General features: G+C 37.0%; 1 protein-coding gene across 3 annotated transcripts in view; it reads right to left on the reverse strand.

Moving 5' to 3' along the window:
• Window positions 1–500: 500 nt before the first annotated feature.
• The window catches only part of col28a2a (collagen, type XXVIII, alpha 2a), a 105,019-nt gene continuing 90,296 nt past the window's right edge, over window positions 501–15,223 (reverse strand). The window contains exons 33-36 of one of the 3 annotated variants that reach the window (XM_069935704.1): window positions 14,353–14,618; window positions 13,936–14,119; window positions 10,614–10,790; window positions 501–2,067 (exon numbers count right to left, since the gene is read on the reverse strand). In XM_069935704.1, coding sequence (XP_069791805.1) covers window positions 2,060–2,067; window positions 10,614–10,790; window positions 13,936–14,119; window positions 14,353–14,618 — 635 coding nt within the window. In that variant the 3' untranslated portion in view covers window positions 501–2,059. Of the gene's footprint in view, window positions 2,071–10,301; window positions 10,370–10,613; window positions 10,791–13,935; window positions 14,120–14,352; window positions 14,619–15,223 lie in introns of those variants that run through there. The other 2 variants (XM_069935703.1, XM_069935705.1) reach the window with 2 other exon arrangements.

Genomic DNA, 15,223 nt, shown 5'->3' on the forward strand with positions numbered 1-15,223 from the left:
TCTTTATGCATCCCATTGGCCTAATGATCCTGCAATTTCGTATTGCTGTCTCAGGAGACTCCATAAGCCAAAGGGCCCCTCCATGACTCCCTTAAACTCTGGAAATCGCGATTTCTCAAGGAGGATGCCATGTGGTGCCCCTTTTTTTCTCCACTGGGGGTCTAGCCTGTTGATTCAGTCGACCGGCATGGCGTGGCTGGCAAGCCAATCCACCAAACGGCTGAAGCCCTGGGTGGTTGTTGGTCCACCCCGAAATCTTATATTATGATGCCAGGGTTCCTTTATCAGCTGTGAGTCACCTCTTGCTCTTCCCTTGGTGTGCAGGTACACAATAACACATGCACTCGACAGGATACCCACACATATTAGCGCAATCTCCCACCTGGTTAGTACTCCATGTGTATCCAGCTGAAATTCTTTGAACCCTGCTCTTAGCACCAATTGTGTTTGGAAGTATCAGGTTCAGTGGGTTCACAGAGAGATGAGTCTGTACACAAGCATTATAATCAAAAGGTAACTTTATTGAACACACAAGACACAAACAATACTTAATGATTCTGCTACTGAACAACTATACAGATATTCATGTTGGACTCTGATGCCAGTGGCCGCCTATCTTCTACATGTACAAACAGGGTCTTTCAAGGACACTCCCGATTCCCTGTACCAACAGGGAGTGGCTCTCTGCAAGTACCTGTCTATCACAGTACTAGATTTCAACTTGTGTAGTGCACACCTTACCCTCAACTCCTCCAGCGATATTCATAGTGGTGACCTGGCAAGAACTGATGTCTGGGTCTTGGACCAAGAGGCAGAGAGAGAGAAATGTGGTGGCCATTGATGTTTTATACTGTTCTGAGCTGGGCGTCTGACCAATGATGACCCGGAGTCATTTAAATGTGCCAAAGGTAAGGTGTGCACCAATGGGTGGCCGGAGTCCAACCTTGATTTTTGCAGATGATGAGACTTCCGAATAAGTTTCAAACAAGGAGGTCACGTGACCCTCCATGATCCACAATGTTCCAGAGAGGCCATGTATTCCTCCACAATTCACATAATAATCCTCCTTATTCCCAATTGTACTCATCTGCAGAAATCCTTTGATCCTTGTTCCTCCCAGTGGTCACAAAGTCTCTTCATCAAACCTTGAGATTTCCAACAAGATGCAATCAAGACTTTATAAAATACATGATATGTTTATGATTTTAATGACACATGTAAAACAAATATTTGTAACATCTGTTATTACAACTTCATGAAAGAAAACTTCAAAGCTCCTGCTTTGTACTGAAATATATGAATGCTGTCACCTTCTGATTAATCTGTTAAAAAGGACTCCAATGGCTGAACATATGAATCAAAGAAATCAATGTTTGTTAAACAATTTCCAAACATTGTACTCACAGTTAGCCAAATAACCCTATTTATTTAATTTAGAAGGATTTCATATCATTTCACCAATTGTCTGAACTAAAACACAATGAAAGAAGTGTGACAGTCGGATGAAGTATTATCAGAATGTGCATTCAGGAGGTCATGAGGAGCCCCGCAACACTAACTTTATTTACTCCATCTGTTTAGCTGGCTCCACATGTGAGTGAAGTGATTATAGAACCCATCAGGCAACAAACAACACAATAAGACACAATTACTGTTTGGAACATCATGGTCTCTACCATTTCATAAGCTTCAGTAGATAAACAAATTGCTTGTTAAAATATAATTCTTGCACAATATTCCATTTGCCCAAATTATGACATGTTCCTTCTTTCTATCCAGTCAAATTTATGTTCACAATGAAATACAGAACATCAAACATATCTGTTATATTTTCTAAATTGCTTTGAAATTAGTTTATTTGGACTTAAAGTAAAATATTTTTACCCCTTGAGAACTGCATTATATCAAAAAGTTTACAGTCTGTAGTAACATTTTTATACCATTGAATTTGGGGGTTACCAAAACATTAAAAAAAACTTTTCAATGTATACCACATGCACAAAGACAGTTTTCAGTCTTCTTTCCATTTCTCAATGATTTGCTGGATTTGGGATCCACATCAGGATTCTGCTTTTAAGATATAGGAGTGTAATGAGATAAAGTTCAAAATTATTTGATTTACTGTATATTTTAACGGAATTGTTATCACAATGAAATAACAACAGTCTTATTGCTTATTACTTTAAATGGTCATTTGAAAAGTTAAAAAAAAAATTTTCCCTCAATGTTATTTCTGCATGAGATCAGAGCAGATTTTTTCCTTCTAGTTTTTTTTTTAAATGAGCTGTGTCTCAGAACACACATTAGCTATCAAAGGTCTTTCTCCAGTACATCGTTGGATTATTTTGGAGAAATTTCTCCCAATGATTGGACAGATACATGGATAGGATGGGTTTAGAGGGATATGGGCCAAATGTGGACATGTGGGACTAGTGAGGGTGGAACATTTTGGTCACAGTGGAGAAGTTGAGCTGAAGGCCCCGTTTCACTCTGTATTCCTCTCGAACTCTATACACAGCTCACGAAAAACATAGGGAATAAACCTACCTGTGATAAATCCCCTAAGCATGTGCAAGAGACTTGGCTGCTGGTTGCATTTCTCTCAAGGTGCTGTCAACCACTCAGAAATCAATACAGATTCAGGAAAGCTAACCAATTTTGAAACACCAAAGGGACACGAGAGAGAGAGAGAGAGAGAGAGAGAGAGAGAGAGAGAGAGAGCAATAGATGGTTTGTGCGGGCAATTGGCAGATTAAAGCAATACACAAATGTATTGGAGAAACTGAGCAGGTCACGCACCATCCATAGGAAGTGGAGGATAACCAATGTTTTGAGCCTGAGCCCGTCATCTTACCTGTAGATCAATTGGGCGGTACGGGCTCGTGGGCTGAAAGGGCCTGTTACCATGCCATTTGTTTACATTCAAAACTATTTGCTTTATACAATAGCCTTCTCGAAAGCAGAGAGAGCAAATTATAATCTAACTAGTCTGATCTGGATACAAATCTAAGTCACCACGCTGAAAATGCCAACGCACTGTGCCAGAATCCCCTGCCCAACCTATTTAATCTTTTGAGAAGACAAACTTGCAAAAATTTTTTTTTTTTCCCACAGATACAGAAATAATTTATTTATTATTTTTTTTTAAAATTTTTTATTTTTCACACCATAAATCACAATAGCCATGATATACACTTTTTCTTTTCCACACATTTACAGTGACTTTTTCTCCCTCCCCCCTCCCTCCTCCCAAGCCACCCCCCCACACCCCCCCTCTCATCCATTTTAGGTATACAATCTAGGTTGCATTAATTCAGTTAGACAATGTTGTCATTCAACAAAAATACACCAGAAATTCTACTGAGTCCATTCTTTTCTTTTCTTCTCCTTCCATCAACTTAGGTAATGTTTGTTCCCGGTAGGTTTTCGCTATTGTATTTAATGTAAGGCTCCCATACTTGTTCGAATATTTCAATATTATTTCTTAAACTATATGTTATTTTTTCTAATGGAATACATTTATTCATTTCTATATACCATTGTTGTATTTTCAAATTATCTTCCATTTTCCAGGTTGACATAATACATTTTTTTGCTACGGCTAGGGCTATCTTGACAAATCTTTTTTGTGCATCTTCCAAGTCAATTCCAAATTCTTTATTTTTTATGTTACTTAGGAGAAAGATCTCTGGATTCTTTGGTATATTGTTTTCTGTTATTTTATTTAATATCTGATTGAGATCATCCCAAAATTTTTCTACTCTCTCACATGTCCAGATTGCATGAATTGTTGTTCCCCTTTCTTTTTTACATCGAAAACATCTATCAGATACTGTTGGGTCCCATTTATTTAACTTTTGCGGTGTAATGTATAGTCTGTGTAACCAATTATATTGTATCATACGCAGCCTCGTATTTATTGTATTTCTCATCGTTCCAGAGCATAACTTCTCCCATGTTTCCTTTTTTATCTTTATATTTAAATCTTGTTCCCATTTTTGTTTAGTTTTACCATTTGTTTCCTCATTCTCCTTTTCTTGCAGTTTAATATACATATTTTTTATAAATCTTTTGATTAACATTGTATCTGTAATCACATATTCAAGGTTACTTCCCTCTGGTAAACTCAAGTTGCTTCCTAATTTATCTTTCAAGTAGGATCTCAGTTGGTAATATGCCAGCGCTGTATCTCCAGTTATATTGTACTTATCTCTCATTTGTTCAAAGGATAAGAATCTACTTCCTGAAAAACAATTTTCTATTCTTTTAATCCCTTTTTTTTCCCATTTTCTAAAGGCAAGGTTGTCTATTGTAAAAGGGAGTAGCTTATTTTGCGTCAATATTAGTTTTGTTATTTGGTAATTTATTTTATTTCTTTCTACATGAATCTTCTTCCATATATTGAGGAGATGGTGTAATACTGGAGAAGTTCTATGTTGTACCAATTTTTCGTCCCATTTATATAATATGTGTTCAGGTATCTTTTCCCCTATTTTATCTAATTCTAGTCTCGTCCAGTCTGGTTTTTCCCTTGTTTGATAAAAATCTGATAGGTACCTTAATTGTGCGGCTCTATAATAATTTTTGAAGTTTGGCAATTGTAAGCCTCCTTGTTTATACCATTCTGTTAATTTATCTAGTGCTATCCTCGGTTTCCCCCCTCTCCATAAAAATCTCCTTATTATTTTCTTTAACTCTTTGAAGAATTTTTCTGTCAGTTGTATTGGCAATGCCTGAAATAAGTATAGTATCCTTGGAAAAATGTTCATTTTAATACAGTTTATCCTTCCTATCAGTGTTAGTGGTAGCTCTTTCCAATGCTCTAAATCGTCCTGTAATTTTTTCATTAGTGGATTGTAATTGAGTTTATATAATTGGCCTAGATTTTTGTTTATTTGCACACCTAGGTATCTTATTGCCTGCGTTTGCCATCTGAATGGGGATTCCTCCTTAAATTTTGAGAAATCCGCGTTATTCATAGGCATTGCTTCACTTTTATTTACGTTTATCTTGTATCCCGACACTTCTCCATATTCCTTCAATTTCTTATATAGTTCTTTTATTGATAGTTCTGGTTCTGTTAAGTACACTATCACACCATCCGCAAACAGACTGATTTTATATTCCCTGTCTTTTATTTTTATTCCTTTTATATTATTATCTCTTCTTATCGATTCTGCTAGTGGTTCTATAGCTAGCGCAAACAATAATGGTGATAGTGGGCATCCCTGCCGCGTTGACCTGCTTAAGTTAAATTGCTTTGATACATGTCCATTTACTGTCACTTTCGCTAACGGTCCCTTATATAATGCTTTAATCCAATTAATATACTTCTCCGGTAAACTGAATTTTTGCAATACTTTGAACAAGTAATTCCATTCTACTCTGTCGAAGGCCTTCTCTGCGTCTAAAGCAACTGCTACTGCCGGTGCTTTATTTCCTTCTACTGCATGAATTAAGTTAATAAATTTACAAATATTGTCTGTTGTGCGTCTTTTTTTGATAAATCCAGTTTGGTCTAAATTTACCATTTTCGGTACCTGTTCTGCTAATCTGTTCGCTAATAGTTTAGCTATTATCTTATAATCTGTGTTTAGCAGAGATATTGGTCTATATGACGCTGGTGAGAGTGGATCTTTCCCTTGTTTTAGTATCACTGTAATTATTGCTGTTTTACATGAATCTGGTAAGTTTTGTGTCTCATCAATCTGGTTGATTACATCCAGGAGGGGCGGTATTATTAGGTCTTTAAATGTTTTGTAGAATTCTATTGGGAGTCCATCCTCTCCTGGTGTCTTATTATTTGGTAAATTTTTTATTATCTCTTGTATTTCTACTGTTCCAAATGGTTCTGTTAATTTATTTTGTTCCTCTATTTGTAGTTTTGGTAGTTCAATTTTAGTCAAAAATTCATCTATTTTCCCTTCTTTCCCTTCGTTTTCGGTTCGGTATAATTGTTCATAGAATTCTCTGAAGTTTTCCTTAATTTCTTTTGGATTATATGTAATTTGTTTGTCTTTTTTCCTTGTTGCCAATACCATTTTCTTAGTTTGCTCTGTCTTAAGCTGCCATGCTAAGATTTTGTGTGTTTTTTCACCTAGTTCATAATATTTCTGTTTTGTCTTCATTATATTCTTCTCCACCTTATATGTTTGTAATGTTTCATATTTTATTTTTTTATCCGCCAATTCTCTTCTTTTGGTTGTATCTTCCTTTATTGCTAATTTTTTTTCTATGTTTATTATTTCCCTTTCCAACTGCTCTGTTTCCTGGTTATAGTCCTTCTTCATCTTGGTTGCATAACTTATTATTTGCCCTCTAATGAATGCTTTCATTGCGTCCCATAGTATAAACTTATCTTCCACTGATTCCGTATTTACTTCAAAGTACATTTTTAATTGTTTTTCAATAAATTCTCTAAAATCCTGTCTTTTAAGTAGCATGGGGTTTAATCTCCATCTATACATTCTTGGAGGGATGTCCTCTAGCTCTATTGCCAATAACAGGGGTGAGTGGTCCGATAATAGTCTAGCTTTATATTCCGTTTTCCTAACTCTCCCTTGAATGTGGGCTGATAACAGGAATAGGTCTATCCTTGAGTATGTTTTATGTCTAGTCGAGTAGTATGAGTATTCCTTTTCTTTTGGGTTTTGTTTCCTCCATATGTCCACAAGTTTCATTTCTTGCATTGATTTAATTATAAATTTGGTTATTTTGTTCTTCCTGTTAATTTTTTTCCCCGTTTTATCCATATTTGGATCCAAATTCAGATTGAAATCCCCTCCTATTAGTATGTTCCCTTGCGTATTAGCTACCTTCAAAAAGATATCTTGCATAAACTTTTGATCTTCTTCGTTAGGTGAATATATATTAAGTAGATTCCAAAGCTCTGAATATATCTGACATTTTATCATAACATATCTCCCTGCTGGATCTATTATTTCCTCTTCTATTTTAAATGGCACATTTTTGCTAATTAATATAGCCACTCCTCTTGCTTTTGAATTATACGATGCTGCTGTTACATGTCCTACCCAATCTCTCTTTAATTTCTTGTGCTCCAATTCAGTTAAGTGTGTTTCTTGGACAAATGCTATATCTATTTTTTCCTTTTTCAGTAAATTTAGTAGTTTCTTCCTTTTAATTTGGTTATGTATTCCATTAATATTTAGAGTCATATAGTTCAGCGTAGCCATTTTATATTTTGTTTATCTTCTCTTTCCGTTTTTCCATCATTACCTTTCCTCCTTTTCCATTTCTGTTTTCTTATTTTCAACTCTTTACCAGACAACATTCCTACAACATCCAACATTTTCCTTATTCTCCTATTTCTATCTTCTTTATCCCCAGTCTCCCCTTCCCCTCCTGAGTTGCCCTTTATCCCTTGTCGGACAACCACATCTCCCCTCTCCATTTGGATTTGCGAATCCACTCGCAAGCATCAACTGATTTTGCAGTGACCGCTCTTTTCCCCCACCCAGCCCCCCCCAGAAAAGATTTCGCTTTTTATATGTCACAAAGGTCACTCTTTTAATTCCCTCCTTATTCTCTCTATTCCATTGCCTTCTCTTATTAATTCTTGTCTATACTCTCTATGTTTTCCTCTAATTACAGATACTTTCACATATGCCCATTGTCTCTATTCACTCTTATACCTCTTTACCCGCATACATATCAATCGTGGTCATTTTTACCCTCCTTACCCTTCTTCACCCCTCAGTCTATTTTTGTCTTTACCCACATACATATCAATCGTGATAATTTTTGCTCTCATTACCCGTCTTCATCCCTCAGTCTATTTTTGTAATTGTTCTGCAAATTTTCGTGCTTCTTCTGGATCCGAGAATAGTCTGTTTTGTTGTCCTGGAATAAATATTTTCAATACCGCAGGATGCTTCAGTGTAAATTTATATCCTTTCTTCCATAAAATCGCTTTTGCTGTATTGAACTCTTTTCTCTTCTTTAGGAGTTCAAAGCTTATATCTGGATAAATGAAGATTTTTTGCCCTTTATACTCCAGTGGTTTGCTGCCCTCTCTTACTTTTTCCATTGTCTTCTCCAGTACCTTTTCTCTTGTAGTATATCTTAGGAATTTTACTACAATAGATCTTGGTTTTTGTTGTGGTTGTGGTTTAGGGGCCAATGCTCTATGTGCCCTTTCTATTTCCATTTCTTGCTGTAGTTCTGGACATCCTAGGGCCTTAGGGATCCATTCTTTTATAAACTCCCTCATATTCTTGCCTTCTTCATCTTCCTTAAGGCCCACTATCTTTATGTTATTTCTTCTGTTATAATTTTCCATTATATCTATTTTTTGGGCTAGTAATTCTTGTGTCTCTTTAGTTTTTTTTATTAGATTCCTCCAATTTCTTTTTTAAGTCTTCTACCTCCATTTCTGCTGCTACTGCCCGCTCTTCCATCTTGTCCATTTTTTTCCCCATTTCTGTTAAGGTCATATCCATTTTATTTATTTTCTCTTCTGTGTTGTTTATTCTTCTTCTTAAATCATTGAATTCCTGTGTTTGCCATTCTTTAAATGACTCCATGTATCCTCTAACAAGAGCAAGTATATCCTTTACCTTGCCTTTCCCTTTATCTATTTCACTGTACTCTTCCTCTTCTTCTTCCTCTGGGTTGACCATCTGTTGTTTCTTTGCTGCCCTTTCCTCCTCTTCTTTCTTGTTTCCATTGTCTTCTGTGGTCTCTTCTTGCTGCAGGTGTTCTGCAGCTGTCGTTGCCGGCTGTGGAGATCGACTCCCCAGCTGGTCCCCCCTCCCGTCGGTGTGTTTTTTTGCATGCGCGGTTGCGCACTTTTACTCGGCTCTGTGAGCCATTGTTGTAGTTCTTTTTCTACCGACCTGAGGTAGTGGGGCCCTCTCTCCACAGCGGGCCTCTTCGGACAGGTAAGGCCTTCACCTTTTTCCTCCGTTGTCTTCTCTTCCTCTCTTCTTTCCGTTGATTTTGATTTTTCTCCTTTTGTCTCCATCTTCTTTCCACCTTTATACTCACTTTTCTTTAACTTGTATTTCTGTGCCTTTGTATTTTCTCTTGTTTTTCCCGACTTTTCTGGAGAGGGCTGGAGTTCACCGTCCGGCCACTACTCCATCACGTGACTCCCATCAGAAATAATTTATTTTGAAATCAAATCAGTAATGTGGAATGTCAAAATCAGTGTCATCAGGTGTGGCTTGCCTTTTAATTCCTAGTCTGTGGAGCTGAGCCTATCGCAACAGGAGAGGAAATTTTTGGCTACAAATTTTTGAGCGCAAAAGATGGACTTTTTTTCTCCCTCAAGAACATTGTACTTTCCTCCTTCTGGTTGTGCGTTCTTTTCAACCAAGTTTCACTATATTCATCTTCTCCCTTGAATTTCATCTTCCTCTACCCCCCTCCCCAATTCCCTCGTCCTCTCTCCTTTTCTGTAATCTGTCCACTTTAGCTTGATCAATGACCCACAGACACAAAGCAAGCAGTTAAAGGCTTTGCTTAACAGAAAACCCAGACAAGCCTCTACATGCTGCTGGCTCATGTCCAAGGCAGGTATGAAGGAGGAGACTAGGGCTCTCAGCCTTTATTAGGGGATCTTATGGGGAGGGACTTCAGGTACAGAAGGCGGGCCAGCCTGCCCAGCCCAGTGTGGACATGTCCAGATATGCCCGCAGTACCATGTTTCACTACATCCATTCTATTTCAATTTCATCCTCCTACTCCAAACACAAAACCACCTGCTCAGCAGCCTCCACAAGTGCAAACTAGCAAGTCATTAAGCTCAGAAGTAGTTTAATATACTGTTGATTCTACAATTCATTTTTAAATATTTTGTGCAAGTACAGCTTTTCACTTCGAAATTTATGTGTGAAAATGAAAGTCATTATAATTAAAACACATTACCATAGGGCAAATGGTATAATTTCCAATCCAAGGAATGTATCGGTTAATTCCATAACTGACTTATGTGGTACATTTCCTACTTTCCTCACCACCTTCCCCCACCATTTTATTCAGGCACCTACTTGTGTTTCCTTATTCCCAACAAAGGGCTGAGGCCCAAAACATTGGTTACCTTTTACTTCCTACGGATTCTGCGGGATGTGCTGAGTTTCTCCAGCACATTTGTATATTAAAATTGACCCCAATATCTGTAGATTTTCCTGTTTTACTTGCACTGTACTGTCATGTTTTGAAAAATAATCTAGACATTTATCTGCCGGTTATCAAAATGACATGGCAATTTTATTAATTTTCACCATCTTAAATTACCATATTTATTCCTCTTAAAAATACCTTCAACTTTTTCTTCAACAATCGTGTTTCCATTGATTTTGTTAGAAATCTTAATTTATTGCAGTTGTCAATTTTCCTTACATCCCTGTGTTATGCAATATAAAATAGGTTTTGAAATTGGGCTTTGAATTGAGGAACTTGTTTAGTTTTAGAATATGCTTTGTATACATCAAAGATGACAGGAAATATGGTTGCACATGTCACAATTACCTTTCACATTAAAAATATGACGGTTAAATATTGAGTTTCATCATTGTCATTCTATTTGGATGCTTAAAGTAATAATTTAAAAATAGACATATATATACTTTAAAGGTTAAATGTCATACCAGTATTGGAGACTACACAGGCGTTCCTGCATTTGTCTTCAGTGTCAAAATGATTAGCATTTCCACCGCAGCCACCATACCAAAACTGTGCGCAAGAATTGGCCTGTTTGTCGTAATACCATTTAATTTTATAATTACGACAAGTTCCTTGTTCTAAACGGAGTTCACAGTCAGGATCTGGGAAAACATATATTACTATCAAACAAGTTAAACTATATCAATTCATCCACTGAAATAAATGTAAAATTGAAAATATATTATTTAGCATTAAAATGCCTAGAAATCTATCAATATCTATTTTATATGAACACAATTAGTCAGCCTCCACTGTCCACCAGAGTAGAGAATTCCAAACTCACTCATCAACTGCTGACTGAAGAAATTTCTTCTCACTTGTTAAAAAAGCTGACCCTCTATTCAGGTCCATGACTCCTCAGTCAGTGGAAATAAGGGCAATGCATCTGGCCTCATTTCAAGTCAAGCCTTCGCCTGGAGGCCAGCTACAAGAACGGATTGAAAACTTAAAACTTCCCTTTCAGACAACATTCCTAAAAGGCTGCTCCAGCATCCTATTCATATCCAGAGGTGCCTCGTAGCGCCCTCTGGAGCCGATGGAGGCAGGGCGACTAGTGCCATAGTGCCAACTGTCATAAATACATGGCAGAACAATGACCATCTTCCCTACCCATAATCCCCCATGCAGCTGGAACCACTGTGGTTCCCAGAACAGTTCCAGTTGTGTGGGGGATTATGGGTAGAGAAGATGGCCATTGCTCTGCCGCATTTTGAGCCACTGAAGTGGCCTGGTGTGGCTGTCGCAGCCTGCACCGGCCACCCTGACACCTCCCGCTGGCTCCACCGGCCCCCACTGCCCCAACAGCCCCTGGTGCCCTGATGGCTCTCACCCGCTGCCCCTGCCTTGGAGGGAGGGGGGAGTGGGGAGATGGGTCACGGGCTGATGCATCATCAGCCACCCCTAACCAGCCACTTCCAGCAGCTGTGCATTCAGACCAGGTGGTGGAGTGCTGCGCTCCACCGATTATCCTTCTCCGAGAAGGGTTGGAATCAGCATCTTTAGCCATAAGGGCAAAGAATTTGAAAGTGCCTATAGTCTTTGTCTATTCAACCTCACTTCCTACAGCAAACCCACCAACTCTGCAACCAGTTGAGTGAACTATTGGTGCACTCTCTCCAAGGCAAATACATATTTTTTTGAGAGTAAGGAGAGATAAATTCTAAACAATAGGTGGTTTCCACTAGCAGATGAGACAAGAACTTGGAGACAGTCTCAATATTCAAGTAAATTAGACGTGAGCTTGTTGAATAGTGGACTAGGCTCAATATGCCAGTTCATCGACTTTTGCTCTCATTTCTTATGTTCTTAAAACTTTAGGTGGAATCTCCACATAAAATTGAAGAAGGCCCTACTCCTGTATTCAAATAATGTTAACCATATAACCATTTACGGAGCGGAAACAGGCCATGTTGGCCTTTCGAGTCCACACCGGTTCACTGATGTTTGTATGTATTTTTATTGATATGATTCACAGTGTGAAAAATAAAAAAAAATTAAAAAAATACCAATTTAAATAAAATGCCATCCTTATAAAAATGAAAAAAATTACATGCTCAGTCGTCAGAAATCGGAATAATCATCAGTTCTGAAATTATAGCAAAGCAGCAACTTTATACAGTAGATATGACCCATATCTAATAGCAACGTCATGCGATGTAAACTTTGAAATTTGCATATGCTTGCGTTATATGCACTCAGGTACATCCATTTTTACAATACTTTGATGCAACTCTCTTGGCCTTGGTTGTATTAAAGACTTATACATGCTTGCCTATTCATTCAATTTGCTTAAATCTACTTGAAGCCTTTTTACATTCTTCTCCATACTCACACTTCTATTTTCTCACACATATTGGTGAAGAGCTGACTCCCTCGTAACAATCCCTGTAATAACTCCATTGGGTGCAAGTACTAAACTGAGAAGGATCTGTTTATTGCCTCTCTTTGCTATCTAAAGATGACCAATTCTAAGTCTTTGTAAGTATAGTACCCGCAATTCTATGTGCTCTAACCTTGACCAAACTACTGTGTATTGCTGATTGAAGCTTTATGAACATTCAAATACATTTCATCCACTGGTTCTCCCTCATCTATTCTCCAAATGAGATGGAGCTCTTTGATCCTCAAAGAATACCAATAGATTAATTAAACATGATTTTCCTTACATGAATCCAAGTTCCTCTAATGTTCTGCTGTTACATCATGAAATATTCTAGGATTCATAGATTTTGTATTTGGAAAGAAAATGCCTAATTATTATTAAAGCTCACTTAAAATACTTCAGTTCATAGTTTTATTATCTGTAAATTCATAAATTAATTTTACAAAGTAGATTTAATGATTTTTTCCCCCTAAATTGTGGCTAAGAATGAAGACCAAACCCAGGAATCTGTGCTAAAATATATTAAACTTGATCCTGATTTTCTTTAGCATTATAATTTTGATCATCATAATGTTCTTCCAGAAATAATTAGTAAATACTTTGAGTGAACCGGTGTGGACTCGAAAGGCCGACATGGCCTGTTTCTGCTCCATAAATGGTTATATGGTGTGTACAGGATTCACTGACTATACAAAAGAAAGAGATCCAACTATATTGGGCTTTTCATGTTTTTTTAAGAAACACAGCCATGTGCTGCATAACATCTCTTTGGGCAACATCCAGCCGCATACATGTCCGTAGTCCCACAAGGTTAGAGTTCAGAAATCTTAATGGGAGAATGGGACGTAATGGATGTAACCGGTCGTTTGGACTGTACTGTATTTTTTATCATTAATTTAAAGTGAACTTCCCCTACTTACAAAAAGTTTACAGTATTAACCAAAGTAACCCTTATATTACCTTGCCAGATACATTAGCTGAAATACAGTACTGAATGCATACAGTATCTTGGCTATTTAGTCAAAATAGGTACACAACAGTAACTCGTATAGCAACGTCCTATTTTACAGATCATGGGCATTAACTGTATATCAAGTGTAGGAACTTTCACTGTTGTCAAACTTGGCAGGAACATATAGTCTATCATCTCCTCCTGTAAGTTAAGTTGCCAATTTAGTCCTGCATTGATGGAATTTTATATTATGAAATTATATCCAATGAATACATATTTGAGACTATCCTTCAGTGATTTTAATAATCTGTGCTGAAATTCACACTTACTTCAACAAAAATGTCTAATTTCCTATGGCTTTTCTTTCTCCAGTTATCCATCAAATATGTTGCATGGAAAACTAATATTTTACCTGGAACTGACTTTTTTTCTGGTAAAGAGGATGCCATTACAGGCTCTTTCACAAGCTGAGCAGATTGCGAGTGCATTCCCGGGAAGCTTTCATTGACTGATGAAATATTACTGCCCTTTGACAAAGGGGTAACAAGCTTCACGTCCTTTTCTTCATTATCATCTTCTTTTGGGGTTTCATATTCCTGCATAATGCAAGACATTAGCATTTGATTATCTGTTTTCCATTTGAAATAATCATCAACTATGATGAAAATTAATGTTACTAATCATTCGATTTATTAAAGGAATTTTCTTATCTTTTATCAGTTGAATGATTCATCTTTAGTTATAACTTGTTACAGATAAAAGTCACAGTACATTGAAAAATAATGTTCGCCAATCTCAAACGTCAATGACAATTGTTAAAATCATTTACCTGTTCATTGATCTTGGGAGGTTTTACAACAGAGCTAGATCCAAATAGAGAATGCTTCCCTGGTGTATTTACTTTCATCTCTCTAGATACAATTGTTTGTCTAGGTTTTGTAGCACTTGGTCCAATGTGGTTCCTCGTATAGGTAGAACTTGGAACTACTGAATATAACGGGTTTCTGTTTGTTATTACACCATTTCTAATTCGGTTGTAAATCAATGCACCATTTTCATCTTCACAGAACTGTCTGACTAATTTCAACTCCAGAGCTAAAAAAAAAGGAAGACATTGTAATCTGCATTGTATTCAAACCCTATTTTCAAGAGAGCTTTCCAATTCTGTTGCAGTTACTCTCAGGAACCATACCTACAGCCATGAACATATCAGGAAACACTTTAGTTATTGCTGGGCAGCTGGAGGACACCATGTTTTTTTTTTTTACACTCACACAAGTTTAAAAAATATAATTTTCTGAGTTATACCTTGAGTGACATAACTAAGAGCTGCCAACTTTGTAAATATTTCTAAAACTAACATTTTTGAAAACATTAAAAATTGGTGAATTAAAAGTGGGAAATTATCATAAAAAGAGTTAATTCTTTGAATGATGTTTCTGCTGGCTATCTGTACTGACAATAACCACACCAGCAATGCGAGTATAAGACAGCTTTAATAAACTAATATGTACACTAAGACGTCTTTGTCTCTCTGCAAGACGAACCTGGAAGGCTAGACTGTAGATCTGGAAAGCTTTATAGTCAAGGTCACTGGGATGACCCCTGGTGACCTAGTAGTGTAATTACATATACAAACCACACTATCTACTAGATCAAATCACTTTCTTGATAGCTTTGTCAATTTTTCTTCACTTCAT

Source organism: Narcine bancroftii, chromosome 4, assembly GCF_036971445.1.
Source record: "Narcine bancroftii isolate sNarBan1 chromosome 4, sNarBan1.hap1, whole genome shotgun sequence".
Taxonomy (NCBI): domain Eukaryota; kingdom Metazoa; phylum Chordata; class Chondrichthyes; order Torpediniformes; family Narcinidae; genus Narcine; species Narcine bancroftii.